This window comes from Cydia fagiglandana, chromosome 25 (assembly GCF_963556715.1).
Source record: "Cydia fagiglandana chromosome 25, ilCydFagi1.1, whole genome shotgun sequence".
NCBI classification, from domain to species: Eukaryota; Metazoa; Arthropoda; class Insecta; order Lepidoptera; family Tortricidae; genus Cydia; species Cydia fagiglandana.
This window is the reverse complement of record NC_085956.1, coordinates 5799896-5819002: the sequence shown is the minus strand read 5'-3', so window position 1 is coordinate 5819002 and position 19107 is coordinate 5799896. Positions and strand designations below refer to the sequence as shown.

The window sequence follows — 19107 nt, the reverse complement described above, 5'->3', positions numbered from 1 at the left end:
TAGGCCACAAGTGGCAAACCCTTCAGCAACCAAGGGAGCGCGCGAGAACTGTAGGGATAGCGTCTGTTTATGGGAGTATCAATGTCAAGTTTAAGCTTCCGATTTATACCACAAGGTGGCAGCCCTTCCAGCGCCTCTATACACCCAGCCGCAGAAAAACATGGCCACTTTATGAATTAATTCCATTCATAAAGTCTATTTCAATAGAACTTGCTAACTATGTAAACAAACCGCCATATTGAAATTGTCTCTGGATGATGAATTTACTAGTGATGGGCAAGACTCCTACTACATTACTAATGTCAAACCACATCGAATAATAAAATACCAAAAGAAAAAAACAAGTAGTTCTTATTTTTAATTTGTTTAATCACGATCAGAAGAAAAATTAGTACTTAAGAATGATGTATTGATGTATTTTATAACCGCGGCGGTAGGTACAGATCCTGGGTTGGGTAGTGTGTAGCGGGTTTATATCACAAACTTTAGTCACAACACTACCCATCATAGACAATTGTAGAATTTAAAAGAAACAAAACCGTCATTCCAAGTGGTCCTTATGAAACCATTTTAAACTTTTAATTAAATATCCAAGATACAGTTATATATTTATATATTTTACGTAACGAATCGTTTCAATAGTGTATGTGTGTATGGTTTCATTGGTATTTGATGAGGTGGTGTGAAAATTCAAAGAGAAACAGTGATAAAACAAAGTTACGTTGTTTGTTTACATAAATAGCAAATTCTATTGAAATAGACTTTAAAGTGTCCATTAAGTTTTGCAGCTCGCCTTGTTGTGCTTGTTACCAAATGCTTTCAATAATGTTGATATCCAAAGAGGAAAATGAGGACTACGTTTGTATGAAAAGACGATTTCGCACGGGTCCTCCACTTTCGTCTTAAAAATATGTGACGTCCCACGGGTAAAGGCGAAGGCCATAAGGTATTATGGCGGTTGGCGCTTACGCCATTATTAACGTCGCTCCAATATTCAATAAATATCAATATCAAATATCAATATCAATATCAATATTATTGCGGCGCTAAGTATGCCACTTAAGCGCCAGCCGCCATAAGGTACCTTTGTCCGTAGAACTTCACATATGAATCTGCAGTATTTTAGGTACTTAGATTAAATTTCAGTCCGTGTACGTTATCTATGGGCCTGTAGCCTGAAAATGAATGATAATTCGTTTGATTTGAAACTTACGCCTCGCAGTATGGCAGTTTCCCGTATCCTTTGTACGTCCTCATGTTGAGTGTCATCCCGCATTCCTGGCATTTGAAACAGCCTTTGTGCCACGCCTGTTAACAAATAAACATAACATTATTAATAATATCAATAAGAAGACAGTGGTGGGCAAAGTACGGCCCGCAGGCCATCTCCTAGATAAGTGGTATGGGCTTGTGCACAAATCACGCAAGGTTCGATGGGGGGAGAGGGGGTCACAAAAAACTCACGATAGATCACGTTGGGGGAGGGGGGTATAAGGAAACCTCACGTGTATTTTTCTACAGTGAACGAAACTAAGAAAAGAAAACCAACCACATGAGTAAAATACCGTTTCTTCGTTAAACATAAATCTTCACTCTGCACTTCAAAATAACGAGTTTATTTAACGAAAATAGAAAAATAAACAATATTTTCTAAATACAACACTATTTTTCTTAAAATAGGTCGAATGAAAAAAAACATAAAAATACACGTGAGATTGGGTGGGGGGAGGGGGGTAGCCAAAAACCTCACCAAATATCACCAAGGGTGAGGGAGGGTCAAAAATACCTCGCGTGATTTGTGCACAACTCCTATGTGGTGGCCGCATACCAGAATGATTACGCAATGAGCGCATTATGACACTATGTCATGTATGATGCTATTCACTAAATATTTGTCTAAGTTCACTATGTACACTAATCTACTTTGTCACATGTATTGCTTTGATCTAATGGTAACATTCCATTTCTAACCGCAGCTGCGCTACCGGTACTGAACGCGTCGCTGTCATTGTCAATTTCCATAGTAAAATTGACAGTAATGCAGCTGCGGTTAGAAATGGAATGTTACCATAATCCAGCAGACTTTACAAAAGTCGTATTAAGGATGACTCAGGTCAGGTTAGACCGGGCCGTGTCCGGGCCGGAGCTTCCGGGGCTCACTTAAACCGGCAACGCACTTGCATCCGTCTGGTCGTTTGCCTCCTAAGGCCGACTTGCACCATTCTACTAACCCAGGGTTAAGCGGATAAACTGTTAACCCAGTGCCAAATTGCGCTGGTAACCATGGTAACTCCAGGTTTAACCGGTTAACCCCGGGTTAGTGGAATGGTGCGAATGGCCCTAATAAAATGTACCATAAATAACCATGAGGGTACCGTTTTGAAAAAGACTCGCTGTTTGTACTATTAGGGGTCATCCATTAATTACGTCACACCAATTTCTAGGTTTTTTGACCCCTCCCCCCCCCCCCTTGTCACACTTGGTCACATTTGGCAAACCCCTCCCCCCCTAGTGTGACGTCACATTTTTTCTACGAAATCGCCAAATCGAATTAAGTAAGTACCTAAGTATTATTAATATTTTATCAAAATATTTTTGACGATATAAATATTAGTAATTTTATAACCCAAAACTGCTTAGGAAAGAAAATTAAACGATTAAAAACTATTTTCGTTTTAAAAACTTGTTATTTAAATGTACAGCGAACTAAATAATTTAAATAAATTTTCGGTTACTGATGAAGTTAAAGTGACGTCACAAAGTTTGTGTCTCCCCCCTCCCCCATGTCACAATATGTCACATTTTCTTGGCCCCCTCCCTCCCCCTAAACGTGTGACGTAATTAATGGATGACCCCTTAGCGCCATTGGCACTATTCCACTAACCCGGTTTAACCGGTTCAACCTGGAGTTACCATGGTTACCAGTACGATTTGACAACGGGTTAACGGTTTAACCGCTTAACCCCAGGTTAGTGGGATGGTGCAAGTGGGCCTTAGTAGTTTTGCTAACACTAGCACCTACTCACTTAACTGAGGGTCGTTGTATCATGTATTATGTTATGAATTACCAAATATAGAATACGTATAAACTCGGTCAAGATCGCTTGTTGTCGTATGCACGACTTATATTATAATATTTATAATACCAATGGTTTGTAGTTACTCGAACAAGTTACATTGTCGTCATAAAAACGAATTAAGCCCTGTGCACACCGGCTGCGTGTGCGTGACGTGCTAGGGCGGCGTTGTATTATACAGATCCTTATGAGAGATGGCACACCGCACATAAGGGTATTTGACCCAATAGCTGGCCAAAATTATTTTTAACGTTTTTAATACTTAATATACTAAACTAATTTATTTTGGACTGATTTTACATCTTGACGTTACAGTCGACTAATGGCCAGCTTTAAGGGGCACATACCCCTATGTGCACCGCTTGCGTGACGTGTGCGTGTGCGGCTCCAACATTTTAGCGCACGCACACGCGCACGTCACGCACACGCAAGCCGGTGTGGCTCGGCCTTTAAATAACACTTAGGGCCACTAGCACCATCCCACTAACCCGGGGTTAACTGGTTAAATTGTGAACCCAGTGTCAAATTGTACTGGTAACCATGGTAACTCCAGGTTCATCCGGTAAACCCCGGATTAGTGGGAAGGTGCACGAGGCGCTAATTAAAAAAAAACGGGAATTAGCGACCGCTTCAATGTGTCACACGTTAATAAACGTTAGCGTACTGGAAAATATGATAAAAACCGGCCAAGTGCGAGTCGGACTCGCGCACGACGGGTTCCGTAACATTTACGCAAAAAACGGCAAAAATATCACATTTATTGTATGAGAGCCCCACTCAAATATTTATTATATTTTGTTTTTAGTATTTGGGTTACGGTTTAAACTACTTTAAACGCTTTCTACGTTTTTCACACGGATCATTCAGAAACTTTTTAAGTGGATTTTAATTTCAACGATTGTATCATATCAACGAAATGGCGATGATCCATTTGTCATTTTTCAACTCTCAATAATGAAAAGGGCAATGGAAAGAAGTTCACATTATCCGGTGCGATTGTTCGCGTTTCTTATCTAACCATTAGTTATAATCTGGTTATCTTCCCAATACCGAGCCGGGTAACTGTAACAGTTGTTAGCCCGGTGGCACCGTTTGCGGTTATACTGCACTGTAGGCCCAGCACATGATTGGAGCGACAGTTGAGTATCTCACGGCTTACATTGGCAGGCGTGGCTCACTCCGCGATTTCGTCGCTTTGCATCCGTCCCACACCAATTTTGGTGGCTAGCCATAAGCCGCGCGTGGCGCTGTCGCTACCTAGCGGTCATATCTGTCCTAATTGTAACAGACGCGTTTTGTTAGAGAGTGTATTTTCTGTATATATTATAATATTATTCTATTATTTATTCTGTGACATCGGTGGACCTTATAGCAAAAGGCATAAGGTCTACCGATGGACAGTTAAAAGTGTGGGCGATGGTACAGGTGTAGTGTATACACTTATACAGTGTACACCTTTACCATCGTATTTTCACGGAAATGTACGAATGTCATGCTACAAAAAGTACTGACGCTGACGGAAATAGCATGACCGTACTTCTATATTTGGCGTCGTCCCTTTTAACGCATCAACTTAGTTTAATTAAACTCTGATCAACCACGTGCCACCGGCCCCGCGACCTTAAGCCGCCGTCTGTTAACCGCGCCAGCGTGCAGTTAAGGCAAGGAACTCTTCGTGTTTGGCTACGGTCCTCTAGCAACGCGTCAGCTTAGTTTAAACTCTGGTTAACCACGTGCCACCGGGCCCGCGACCTTAAGCCGCCATCTGTTAACCGGGCCACCGTGCAGTTACGGCACGGAATAAGTAACTAAACCGTCAACAGCAAAACGGCCTAACAGCCTATTCATAAATTACGTCATTTCAAATTGGGAGGGGGGGGGGGGGTTACTGACTATACAACCGACTTGATCAAAATAAAGTGTCATTATCTCACTATAAACCTCATATTTTCGTAGAGATTTGATTTCCACGCCTTAATTTGTCATCGCAATCCGATTCTAGCAATCAAAAACGGAATTTCAAACTCGACTTATTTGCAATGTTTATAGATACCGTGCGCGTTGAAGAGTCTGCCATCTTGTGGCCTGAACTGGAAACATATGTGCATATGTACAATTGCCAAAGCAAGTGCTACCATCTACCGCTCATCGGTACGTTTCCTTGTGCAGTAGGTTCTGCCATCTTTATTATTTATTTCCAAATATGCAAGTTTACAGTTCTAAACCAAAGCACTTACATCTTGTGGACTACATCGGAAGCATAAACGACTCATTTACGCCTCGCGCCAAAAATCTGACGGCTCCTATGCTGCCCCCTATAGTTTATGCACGGGCCTCTATGACGTTTTGGTTTTGTGTGATAGAAAGTCATTTTCCAAGTTAATGACGCATTTACAGTGATTGCTGCAGTTATCGATGGCAGTCAGTTTGAGAATCTTGTGATTTAGATATTAGATATGAATCTAGAGCGTAGTGGGGTTGTTAAAGTGGTATTTTTGGGCTTCGTCCATGTTGTTTCTTAGAACACAGTGTCAGACTGTCAGTACAGTTTTATATTATAGTAGTTATAAAATAAAATATAAATAGTCGTAACCCAAAGAAGTTAGCAGAAAGACAGAAGGTATGCCGAATAAATTGTATTAATTATTTATAAAAAATGTCAATAGCATTATGAAACGAGCCGTAGTTAACGGATTCCTCTGTTATTACGGATACAAATATGTATAATATGTATATGGTATTTATCATTTACATGGAAGATGACGAACATAACCACGGGGCTGTCCATAAATTACGTCATCGAGTTTTGACCCCCCCCCCTAAAATCATTCAAAAATCATGCTTCGAATGACCCCGTTTCCTCCATCATGCTACCATCGTCCGAGGTCCAGACCCCCCCCCTCATTTGATATGACGTAATTTATAAATAGCCCCTAAATAGGTCGACTTAGTCAGAAACCTTACTTCCTCTGGTCATGCGTATGATGTCATACACGTTCAAACCACGTTATTATTGCGGTCGAAAACGGCGTTTCCGGTGAGAATTGTATTGTGAAGACGTTGTTGTTGGAATTGCCGACTGCAATATGTAAGTTTGTAGCTGTTCAATTGTAAAAATAAAATGTAATTCGTTATAAGGAAATTAGTATGTCATGTAAAGAAATGTTTCTAATAATGTTACAGTGTTTCAACAACGATAACAGTATTATTGAAGTCCCCAAATTATGAAGCGGTATCGTAATAGCAAGTGCACATAGCCGCTATATTACGCTTGTTGTACCCACTACAACATAACTATAGTTAATAGAATACTAAAGTTGTATAAAAATAATGAGTCATACATATATATTACATAATATTTGACAGAAATAGTCGTTTCATTCAAATTATTCGTAGGTAGTCAAAATTGATCTGATTAGCAAGATCCGGTTTACAGATCGAGTTTTGAGAACCGAGGCCTCCATAATAAATAATAATTATAATTTTGGTTATACATCTAGTTTTTTTTTAAGACGTCCAAAAGATAGGAAGAACTTATAATTAGGGGAGAAGTGGCATGAAGGAGCCTGTACGGATATGATGGTCGTTCTTGTCTACGTGACAGCATGATAAAACGGTGTCCGTCACTTTCTATCCCATGGTATTAAAAAGTGACAGTTATTTTATCACGTGGATAACGATGGATGAAGGATAAAGCCATCCATAATTACGCCGGCAGGTTTCGAAAGAGCCATTTGCATTTCTTAGTAAGTATTCAGAACATACACTATTTCAGAAAAAAAAGATATTTGGGGCATTATCTATGAAAAGGGATATTATTGTCGATGGCGCTTATGCCACACAGCGTAGCGCGGCTTTGAATTTATATCGGAGCATCGTTAATAATGGCGTAAGCGCCATCGACAATAAGGTCCCTTTTCATAGATAACGTCACATTTTCCCGTAACCTACAAACAAAATAACTCATACAATTTTTATAATACGTACAATGAAATTAGAGCGAGCAGGAATTTTACAAAACTCGGTTTATTTTCTTTGTTAGTAACTTAACAATTCTTGGCAACGAAAACTAGTACCCGATGTTACGTAAATTTTCATGCCAAGTTTCATGTATACTAAGCCTATCATTTTAACAAGAGCATTTGTATGGAAGCGGCTTTGTGGCGTCAAATTCAAACCATCTTTTAAGTAACTGGCACTAAACTAATTTAATTACTTTAATTATTTCACACTACGATATTAAATGAACAATTATCTAACAATATTCGGTGCAATAGTCGTGCGAACTAAAAATGTCCGAATGTCTGCTTGTGCAATTTATTGCACTCGGTTAAGCAATGGTTAACTCGGCCATTGACGAATCTAGTTGAGTGTTAATTAGGTTTTCATATGATAGAGGTGGCAAGCTGGGGCAATTATTCCCTCGCTTTGTCCCGGCATTATGCCATGGCTCTTGGGAGCCTGGGGTCTGCTTGACAACTGGATGCTGATACGCAATAATGTGTCAACCCACATTAATTTTTCACTAAGATGTCAACTCAAAAAATTGAGGCATAAAGTTGACATTTGATTGCAAAATGGATGTGGGATGACTCATTTTTGCTAAACACCATCCAACTTATCCCATGATTTGACGTAAGCACTAGTTTTTATGACAGCGACTGCCGTCTGACCTTCCAACCCAGAGGGGAAACTAGGCCTTATTGGGATTAGTCCGGTTTCCTCACGATGTTTTCCTTCACCGAAAAGTAACTGGTAAATATCAAAGGATATTTCGTACGTAAGTTCAGAAAAACTAATTGGTACGAGCCGGGGTTTAAACCCGCGACCTCCGGATTGAAAGTCGCACGCTCTTACCGATAGGGCGATAGGCCACCAGCAATTTTAATACTATACGACTATTAATAAAAATAGTAGTAGTTGAGGTGTATGATCAATTGATTATTGAGAGGAGGATTAAGGCCTGTGCACACCGGCTTGCGTGTGCGTGACGCGCGCGCGTGCGTGCGCTAAAATGTTGGAGCCGCACACGCACACGTCACGCAAGCAGTGTGCCGTCTCTCATAAGGATCTGTATACTACAACGCCGCACGCACACGTGCACGTCACGCACACGCAGCCGGTGTGCACAGGCCTTTAAGGCGAAAACAGTATTGGATTAATTAATGAGTGACTTATGCGCACGATATTAAGCTATGTAAATAATAAAAAAACCGATCAAGTGCGAGTTCGTTTAACTCGCGCACCGAGGGTTCCGTGCAAACTTTCAATTATCTCATGTAACAGAAGCCCAAAAGACTTGACCAGAAGTATATTAAGCGTAATTATGCACAGCGCAATCTATCGGCAAATCGGCTAAGTTATTTGCGAGACCGGTAGAATGTAGCTATAGTTGGGTGGTTACACGGTAAGGAATCGCTAAACTTTGACCTAAGATGACCCTGCTGGAAACCGTCGTGTTTTCATACCGTTTCGGCTCGAGCGGCGCCATCGCGCTCGGCCGACTAAACATAGGAACACCATGATTACAGACAGCGATGGGACTAAACTTTAAGGGACGGGATGGGACAATACGTCCGTACCTAACAAGCTTACTGCTACAGATTGTACGGAGAGTAAGACAGACACATGTAAGGAATCGCTATACTTTGACCTAAGATTACCCTACTGGAAACCGTCGTGTTTTCATACCGTTTCGGCTCGAGCGGCGCCATCGCGCTCGGCCGACTAAACATAGGAACACCATGATTACAGACAGCGATGGGACTAAACTTTAAGGGACTTAGGTGGAGGTTCGCGCCGCGACAGAGACAAGCGACCAAGACAGAAGACCGCGACCGGAGACCGCGACCATCACTTGACCTGACCATAGGCAACATATAAGCGACAGTTCGCGAGGAGACAGAGACCTCACGCGTCTCTGTCGCCTGTCTCTGTCTCGCCGCGAACTGTCGCTTATATGTCGCGGTCTTCTGTCTCGGTCGCTTGTCTCTGTCACAGGGCGGACACGCCATACATCAAAACTCGTTTGCGTGTATATGTGTGAACGGCACGTCTGTACACGCGTCATTGTGTGAGTAAGTCGCTTAGGGCTACTATTTACATGTTTTTGAGTTCACGGAGCGTTATCGTTGTACTCGTAACGTAAATATCAAACATTTTTATTCCTAAAATTAAAGAAACAAACATAATTTACAAGATGGTATTTTCTCCTAGATCCTTGCTATAATAAACTGTTCTATTCACAGGTCACAGCTAATATTATTTGAACGTATATGCGAACTCACCCGTAACCCATAAAGGCCGTAAAATATTACGTAAAGTATGGTGCGGCAATAAATTACCAAAAATGTCATGTCGAATTGTCGATACACAATTAGCGTGGACTAAATATAAATAATTACAAAACGCTACTTTTTAATATATGTACTCGTATAATAAAAATAAATGTTCTTTATTTCGTGAATTTGAAAAACAACCATACATCGCAAAATACATCGGCATTTTGAACGTTGCGTCATCGCGCCGCGGCGTTGCTAGCCGAACTGAGAGTAGGTATGTCAGGAGTCCGTCAGAACTCAGTCGCGGGGCGAGGTAATCCGAGTCGGGGCGGGGCGGTGCGTGTCCGTTCTGTATGATAATACTATTACTTATTCTGTGTCTCTGTCGCAGTGCGAACCTCCATCTTTACAAGCTTGCTAATACAGTTTGTACGGTCGGAGATTAAAAAAGAAACATGTAAAGAATTGCTAAATTTTGACCTAAGATGACCCTGCTGGAAACCGTCGTGTTTTCATACCGTTTCGGCTCGAGCGGCGCCATCGCGCTTGGCCGACTAAACATAGGAACACCATGATTACGGACAGCGGTGGGACTAAACTTTTACGAGACGAAAGGGACGTCACAATACGTAAGTACGTACCTACTTGACACAAGCTTGCTTATGTATAGACTCGCTTAAACTCTGATCTAAGATGACCCTAATACTGGAAATATAAGGACAATGATTGCGATTCGCAATAGGATACGATTTGTTTGAATTCAGAGTGGGTACATCCAGGAAACTAGAAGAAAACAAAAGACATGGGGAGTATAGTCTGTCAAGCCATTTTCCGTCACTAGAAATAAACAGCAAATTTATCCCGAAGATCACGTGGTCAGGAAGGCGCTGGCAATGCCATGCACCAGGAAAGGCAATGGAAGACCCAAAACCGCGTGGCTGGCTACCATAACCCGCGACTTGGAGCGAGCCCAACTTACAGGTGCGACAACCCAGGACAGACCGTCCTGGCGCCTTAGAACGAGGAGAGCCGACCCTAGATGATGGGAAGTGGCAAGGAAGAAGAAGGCGCGAATGGCTATCGTCCCATAGAAAATTTGAATTTCGCGCCTTTTTCTACTGACAAACTTGTTTGACCGGCTATATCTAATAATGAAAAAGTTGTAAATTCTAGCACTCGACGTGTTCAAAATTCTTAAAATAAAGATTAACTAGACTAATGCGTTTTTGTAGAGCAGATAATGTAGGTAAGTGGATTAATCATCATTGTGTCACTGTTTGTCACTTAATGATTTAATCTCATTCATTAATAGGCAAAGCAAAACAGAAGATTCTGCTGTGATTCAAATAGGTACAAACAATACAAACTAAAGTTAATTACTTTTAAACTATATTATTTGGTGCAAATAGTTATATACCCCCAAATCCTCTCCGGACATATTCCTAGGGCCCGTTTCTCAAAAGCGTGAAGCTTGTAATAACTACAAGCGGATGTCACTTTTTGACAGCTTTTGTTAGAAAGGGATTTAAACTTGTATTATAAGTTACAAGCAGATCCTAGCCTAACAGTATCTTATATTTGGGGTTTCGCGGGCGAAAAATCGATCTATAGTCAGACCATAAAAAGTCTGCAGCGATTTTGATAGCCCACGCAGTACAAGTGTCATTTTAAACGTCAAACTTCTATGAAATTATGACGTATACATAACACTTACACTGTGTGGGCTATCAAATCCGCTGCAGACTTTGTTTGGTGCAACTATAGCTAGGTCTTATCTCTGGGAAAGCGCGCATTTTTGAGTTTTTATTTTATCTTTTCTCCCAGATATTGTTTGTTTATCAGAATGTTAATTTTAGGAAAAATCCCAACAAGCACAAAAGCCATGCTGTCGGTAGTCGTTGACCGCGCCCACGTCCTATTGGTTTAATAATTCAATTTGGAGCAGCGCCCGCGCCGGCATTGTTCGGTCGCGTGTTCTGATTGGTCGCGAGAGCTATTGGGGCTAACCAGTGTAATGTGACCTCGAGATCGAGATCAATTCCCTCCGGCTTTCCTAATTTTGAGGAAATTCTGTTCGTACATAAACTAACGCTTTTTTTTAAGGAAAAGTAGGCCAACTTAGCTCTGACAAGGCTGACATGAGCATGGCGCGCCACTGATACAGTTAGACCATGATAACCCTGCAACGATTTTGATAACAGAGACTGCAAGTGGTACTTATACGTCATAATTTATGAATTATACGTCACAGTAATTTCAGAGAATGCTACTTTATTAAAATAATCTTGGAGATAGATAATAGGGATAGGTACGTTCCTGTTTAGTAAGGGTAAGTGATCTGTGATCTCACCAAGCGATTGGAATTATACTTCAAAACTAGTTCACAGAACAATAACGACCAATAGTGTACCTTATGTACTTGCAATAAGGTAGTTAATAAGTTTACAATATGTACTGAGACTACATGTTTGGTAGTCTTTATCTTCAATGGCTTAATTATTTTTATAGATTATGTTAGCGAAGCTCTAAGGCGTCCTTTAAGGCTTCCAAATCGGAGTTACAATGACTTCACATGATTTCATAATAAAAGTAACAGTTACTATGTTTATTAAAGGTTTTTCAATAAACAGACACTTAATACACTCAGCGTCAAAAAAATCGCACATCTTAACATTTTTCTTTCAAGCGGTTTTAAACCTTATATTATATAAGGCAAGATAAGACTATGGGGCCTTATTTGAAAGGTTATGAAACTCTCTATTGGAAAATGTCGTAAAATGGAAGATCTACCCCATACTAAAAGAAAATTTTCAGGAAAAACGAATCGACGTGTATTCTGGTTAAAATTTGCAAAGAATAAAAACACTACAAAATCAACAGATTCAGAAAAAACAAACTTAAAACTAAACTTAAAACCTAGTGCTGCCTCCTCTTGCCCTCTGAGTAGCTTCCATGTGATCAGTCATGACTGTCATGAGTGCCACGATGCGTTTTTGAGAAAAGTTGTTCCACTCCTCAATAATGGCGTTTTGAAGCCTGTCGAGAGTGGCAGGAGCAGGATCAGACGATCGAACCCGCCGGTTTAGCTGATCCTAGTGATGTTCGATTGGGTTCAGGTCAGGGCTCCTTGCTGGCCACTCCATTAGGGTGATCCCAACCTCCCACAGTTAGTCTCACACAAACAACGCAGTGTGACAGCGGGCGTTGTCATGCATAAACTGGAAGTTGGGTCCAACAAAACCATCATATGGGATCACATGCTCCTCCAAGAATACCGTTATGGCCGAGCAGTCAGGGATCCCTGGCTGTGACCACCTTCAGTGCGGGAAATGCACAGGAGATCAGTTTACTCGTCGATCGAAATGCCGCCCCAAAACATGCGAGATCCGTCCCCTAAGCAGACGGTCTCTTCAGTGCAGGCTTGCGTAAATTGGTCTCCCTGCCTCCTATACTCCCCCCTGCACCTGTCGTTGGTGTAAAGGCACACCCTCGTCTCGTTGGAAAAGAGGATATTCCTCTATTGTTCAAACGTCCAATCTTCGTGCAGTCGGCAAAATTTCCTCTTGGCTATTCGATGCTATTGCTTTAATTGGGGGCTTGTAGCAGCTCTACAGAGCAACATCCTCTTCTCTTCCGGCTTTCTTCCGATCGTAGAGATGCTTACTGCTGTTTTTTGAGCTGTTTGAAGCTGCTGCTGCAGCTCAACAGCCTCGGAAAAACGGTTCTGCAAAGAGTTCGATACAATGTACCGGTTGTCTCTAGCAGAAGAGCAGCGTTGTCTTCCAGGTCCAGGCCTCCTGATGTAACCACCAGTCACCTGGAACCCCAGGAAGACTCGACGCACTCGGAAACCGCTTATGTTAAATCTTTCAGCAACTTCTTACTGCCATAGTCTTGTTTGCAGCAGTGCCACCTCTTGAGCTGCTCCTTCTGGCCTGGTATCCATGTCCAAGGGTGTTTTCTTGCTGTAACGGTTCATTAGTAACCTCAGTGACCTCTGGAGAGCGAATAAAACATAACTAACCTTTACCCTCCATTTTATACCCGTCCCGGATTGCACAACAACGGACCGATTAAAATTGGATTTCAACCCTTTTTTTAAACAAAACGCCTATGTTCGGCGATGGTTGTTTTTACGGACAATGACGATTTATTTTTTCAAAGTTCATTAATTGCGCTTTCAAATGATACCATTATTGACAGGGTACAATGCATTAGAAAAGAGCTATATTTGCTTGAAACGAATTTTTGGCGAGGTGCGATTTTTTTGACGCCGAGTGTAGTACATTACGATACAAATGCGAAAACTCGTATCGATTTTAAACACTCCCTTCGGTCTTGTTTCAATTTATCGCCACTCATTGGGAATTACCTATTCGCACGTGTATTGTACAACGTTTTATAGTACAGTCACCTGCAATAATATGTTACTCTTCGAAGTCCGCAAAAATATGTGACACGCTTTTATGGCTCCAGAAATAAGACCGAGTTAGATATTTTTGCGGCCTTCGTTGTGTAATTGCTGGTAACCGTACATATGGCCCTTTATGGCTCCTCTACACGATGGGTCAACGCCGGCCACTCCAAGGGACGCAGCAATGCGGTAGAATGAGATAGCAATATAACTTGCTCCCTATAACGCATAAATGCGTCCCTTGGAGTGGCCGGCGTTGGCCCATCGTGTAGAGCCATTAAATTTTTGACATAGGCACGTATTGTCCTTAAACCCGCCCTAGGGCAGTAAAGTATAGCACCATGTGTACCTACTGTAAACATTGTTTAAGTACCCTTTTTTAAATGCAAATAAAAGAAGTATATACCTATAATATTATACTATTAAATTCCTATTACGTATACGTGACGATGTTTATGAAATAATCGTGTCTGTATCATGTTTTACAAGCTACATTAATCATTATGCATGATTTTCACACATTTCCATCTAATTAATAAGTACACTAATCAGCTATAATTCTATTTGCCTGATACATAGAGCTATGTATATAATTATCGCATATACGGAAGGTTTTTTCAGAGCAATGGCAAGCAGCTGTGAAAAAGGAATTCCATCTTTTTAGAGACAAGTTATAAATAAAGGCTGGTTAACTTTATCGACAATAATAAAGTATTACAAAAGGCATAAGGTCTAATACCGATGTACAGTTAACAGTGAAGGCAATGTTCCTTTGTAAGGTAAGCCCCCCCCCCCCCCCTCCCCACATCTAGCGTCTTTCAAGCGTCGGGGTCTACAACTCTGTGGCCGCTGCTCGACGCAACTGCGCAGCGACGTCATTTTCCATAGCGCTGACCAGACGCCGACGCTCGAAAGACGCTAGATGTGGGGGGGGGGGCCTAAATAGTTGCAAACAATTTGAATGTTCCTAGTACCCGAGCTCCTTAAGATACTCAAGACTCTAACAAGTATTCAATAACTATACTAACATAAAATTCCGCCAAAGTAGACTATCTAGTATTAAGATTCAGAGAAACTCAACTTTGAATGTAGGTCAATAGTTTTATTTTTATATTAAATTACATGAATACTGAAGCTTCCACAACTAAAATTTATATGACGAAAGTTCGAGGCATGCCGTAAGCGAAGAATTTTTCCTTTAAAATAAAAAAAAATTGTATTGCACTCAATCGCAAGTAGTATCTGCTTGATAAAAGTTAGTTTCGATCTAAAGTCTCTGTTATCAACTGGTCTCTGGTTCTCATTATAGCAACGCGTGTCCAGTGACAATTAAAATGGCGTGACCAGTAGTTTTATAAGTTTTTCTAGAAATATGTTCAGAGATGGGTACACAATTTTACACTTTAAATCGTTGTTGTAAGGTTGAAAATCGAATTAATATATTTTTACCGACTCTACGTGATTTGTTTAGCTGATAAGAGTACCTACTTTTAGTGATAAATTGAAATTAATACGACAGGTATTCATATTCTTAATAACTAAATGTTTTTGTAATAAAAAATATTTTTATTCTCATACATATCACACATAATTGATATAATATTTAAATTTTAAAGGAGCACTAAGAGATGTAAAATGATTACAACAGGGTCGTGTTTAGATTTTTTTGAACACTTCACACGCTCAGCTACTGCTGCAGACTGTGTACTATCTCTCTCTCTCTCTCTGTACAAAAAATATAATCAAATACAGAATTACAGATATTAAATATCTGTAATACCTACAAAACATATCCAAAAAATTGTAATTTGTTTTGTACTATCAACAGCAACATTTAAAGTTAAAAATACAAAACAAAAATGTGTATAAATCATAACAACAAATACAAAGCAAAAAAAATTTTAACAATCAAAATTAAAAACCAAAAAGATATGATTCCGGCCAGGATCGAACTGGCGGCCTTCTGCGTGTAAAGCAGATGTGATAACCACTACACCACGGAACCAGTTGGCATGTTGGTCGAAATTCGTGTTCAGTTGCCGTGAGCGCGTGCAATGAATGACGTAATTGGTATTTCAGTGGTACGAATATGAAAGCTATTAAAATGTAGGTATTGTAGTACCGTGCCCGGTATTGTTATTTTGTAATGTAGTGAGACGTGAGACAGTTCATAATATAGGTAGTTTACAAAATGTATAGTCTTACAATGATAATTTTGACTCAGTATTTGCGCGATTTTCGCGTTTCCCGGTAGGCCCTTATTAACAAATCGCCTTGTTGCATCAATGTCTTTCATTATCTGTGAAAACTTGTCAAAAAACAGTTTAAGGCACTGTATGTACACGGTGTAACATGAGTAAACCGAATAATTTTAACAGCGTATTCCTGATCATATTTATAGACAAAAATGTCCTCTAAACTTTTTTGAAATTCGCCTAGTTTCAGAGATATTATTAATTAAAAAAAAAACAAGTATTTATTGTTACATAGTGTAAAGGGCCTTTTTGATGGTGATGTTGCTGCTATGGGACGTAGTCTAAATATCCTTACTGATAGATGTCAAAAAGTGACAAGTAACACTTTGCAAAAAGTAGGTTCTACGAAAAAAAAATGTAAAAATCAATTTTAAGTGACAAGTTTACCAATAACATTGATTTTTTATGTACAAATACATTCCAAAAATTGAAAAAACCAAACAAGAAAAAAAATTTTTTTTGGCGATATTGACCTAAACTCATATTACATTTTTTACTTCTTTTGATCTCAGAAATGGGTGGTTAAAATTATTCGGTTTCCTCATGTTACACCGTGTATAAGTTACTCTATGGTCTACTAGCTAGCTTAGTGCTGCACTCTGGCGGCAGAACATCGCAGTAATACCCCCTATTAATAAGTTTGACATTTATAACACTTGCCCAGTCTCGGCTATCAAAATTACTGCCGAGTTAGCTTGGTCTGACTCTAGGTGCTAAAGTTACTTTAATTTAAACACCAGTTCTTCCGTTAACTGTACATACAAGCTAGTCCATCTAGCAAGAAGCCTAGCACTTACATGATGATGATTAATGACATTATCGTATTAACCGGCATCTAGAGCAATGATTAGGCTTCTAAAAAAGGTGTGAAGACATTCGCGAGTTTCTTTCGACTAATAGACAGTCATTAGAGTCGAGAAAGTGATAGCGCTTTTTGCATCAGTTGCAGATCACTTGCCTTATTAATAGATGGAGCATAATGGGCGTCCGCCATGGTATAATAATATACTCCGCCTGGTACTCTCTTCCCGTCTTTTCTAGGTCACCTGACTGACACAAGCCTACGTCATCATGCGACAGCGCTATATGATAATATGCGATAGCGCTATATATAGCGGCCATGTTATTGTGACGTAGGCTTGTGTCACTCTGGGAAGAGAAGACCATGTTTTATTAGATTATGGGCGTCCGCTAGCTGAGCGGCTACCGCGAAAACCGAAATTCGCAAATTGCGGGGATCTTTCTCTTTTACTCCAACGAAGGCGTAATTAGTGTGACAGAGAAAAATCCCCGCAATTTGCGAACTTCGATTTTCGCGGTTATAGCCCTGGTGCCAGTGGGCCGATACTCCTCCTTTCGGACCACAGACAAGACATCCTTCAGACTGAGCATAGTAGCGCCTCTGCCACAAATATACGGTAGTTTAACTCCATTTTCGAGTCAAGTGTCTTTGTGTGGCGCCCGTCTTTGAACGCCAATCACGGCACGGGACCTCGCTCACCTCGTCCCCCACACCAATGTCTAGAGGATTCCTATTATTTCTATTATTATAGTCTATGTTTCGGGCATTCTCGGCTACGTTCGGCTCAGCATTGCGCCGAAAATCGAATTGCTCGAATATCAAAAATAGGCCAAATATGATCACATAATTTCTGGACAACCCCTAAATCCAAGATTGCCTAATTTTTTTGCAAAATACCAAACTTTAGTGGGGGTTTATTTTGTAATAATTATGTATGTATGTATCAAAATGAAAGGCTTAATAGGTAGTTAGTTCTACTGGGCAATTTCCGCAAATCGACAACCATTGTGTCTATTTTGCGTGATAACGAGGTAACACTACTCTAGCCACCTCAGCTCCTCAATGAAACCTAGCAGTATCTTCAGGGTAAGACTTTTTTTTTATTACTAAGCTTTGTTTCCCGTGTTTTCTCTTCTATTCTTTTTTTCTTTTCAGTAATCTAATTACACGGTCCCTTTTTGGGTAAAAGCCTCCTCCATCTTTAGCCATCTACTTCTATCTATGGCGACGCTCATCCATTCTTTTCCTGCCGCCTGTATTATATTGTAAAGGTTAAGGCTTAATAGGTATTAAATTTTACAAATTACAAGTAAAAGAGCGCCTATTTGTTTGTGGATATCTCGCGGAGTTTGCGGACTCGCGGAGTCTAATATCAAGTAATCTTTGTTATAAGACCATCCATGGATGACTAGGCGGAGATCTGAGATAACGATTTGTGTGAGGTATACTTTAATGGTAGAGTTTAGAATGGCAATTATTGCATTTAATTTTAATGTTGAGCAGAAGTACTCTATAGGAAGACTATAGCCCCACTTGCACTATTCCACTGACCCGTGGTTAACCGGTTAAACCTGGAGTTACCATGGTTACAGCTTTGCTCGTAAACATATAAAAACTCAAAAATGCGCGTCTTTACAGCGATAAGACCTAGCTAGATCTATTTTTTGCCCCCGAAAACCCCTATATAGCGAATTTCATCGAAATCCTATACCTATAGCTATAGAATTGCTTGTTTAAAGGTAATATCACAGAATAAATAATAGTGCTAGGTACATATACATAAGATAAATACCTAAATGGTAAGGTGTTGAATCTGGGGCTGAGACCTCTTGATTCATAGGAAGGGTCACTAGCGACTAGGGGACTAGGGGTAGGGGTCCGTTAATACCTATGACCTAAAACCTACATGAGCTTACATCACAGCATCTAAGCGGAATGTCACTAGACTGGCTTCTTGAGTAACACTAAGTTACATCACAAGCTAACTTGTATTGTTGAATGCTGTTACTGCAGATAAATGCAAGATATGTTTTATTTTTTATTTTAATGCCACAAAAAGAAGGCTTTTGCCCCTTTAGGTGGCAATGGTGGCATTAGGGAATGCAAATCGGTTATTTTTTGTATGGAAATAACCGCGGTTTCGGTTAAAAACCGATTATTTCCATACAAAAAATAATCATAGTAGAGTTTTGTTGGAATTATATCTTTCTGTCCTAGTCTATGCATTGGGCTAGCGTGGGGACTATAGCCCAAGCCCTCTCACGCATGAGAGGAGGCC

The 19107-nt window shown here is 40.3% G+C and overlaps 1 protein-coding gene and 1 non-coding gene across 3 annotated transcripts in view; both read right to left on the bottom strand.

Moving 5' to 3' along the window:
• LOC134677052 (LIM and SH3 domain protein Lasp) overlaps positions 1 to 19107 on the bottom strand; it is a 31561-nt gene that overhangs the window by 10587 nt on the left and 1867 nt on the right. For both annotated transcript variants that reach the window (XM_063535484.1, XM_063535485.1), the window contains exon 2: positions 1214 to 1308. In XM_063535484.1, the coding sequence (XP_063391554.1) occupies positions 1214 to 1308 (95 nt within the window). The remainder of the gene's footprint in view (positions 1 to 1213; positions 1309 to 19107) is intronic.
• Trnav-uac (transfer RNA valine (anticodon UAC)) lies at positions 15705 to 15777 on the bottom strand. The gene has a single exon. It is a non-coding gene; the product is annotated as a tRNA-Val (tRNA).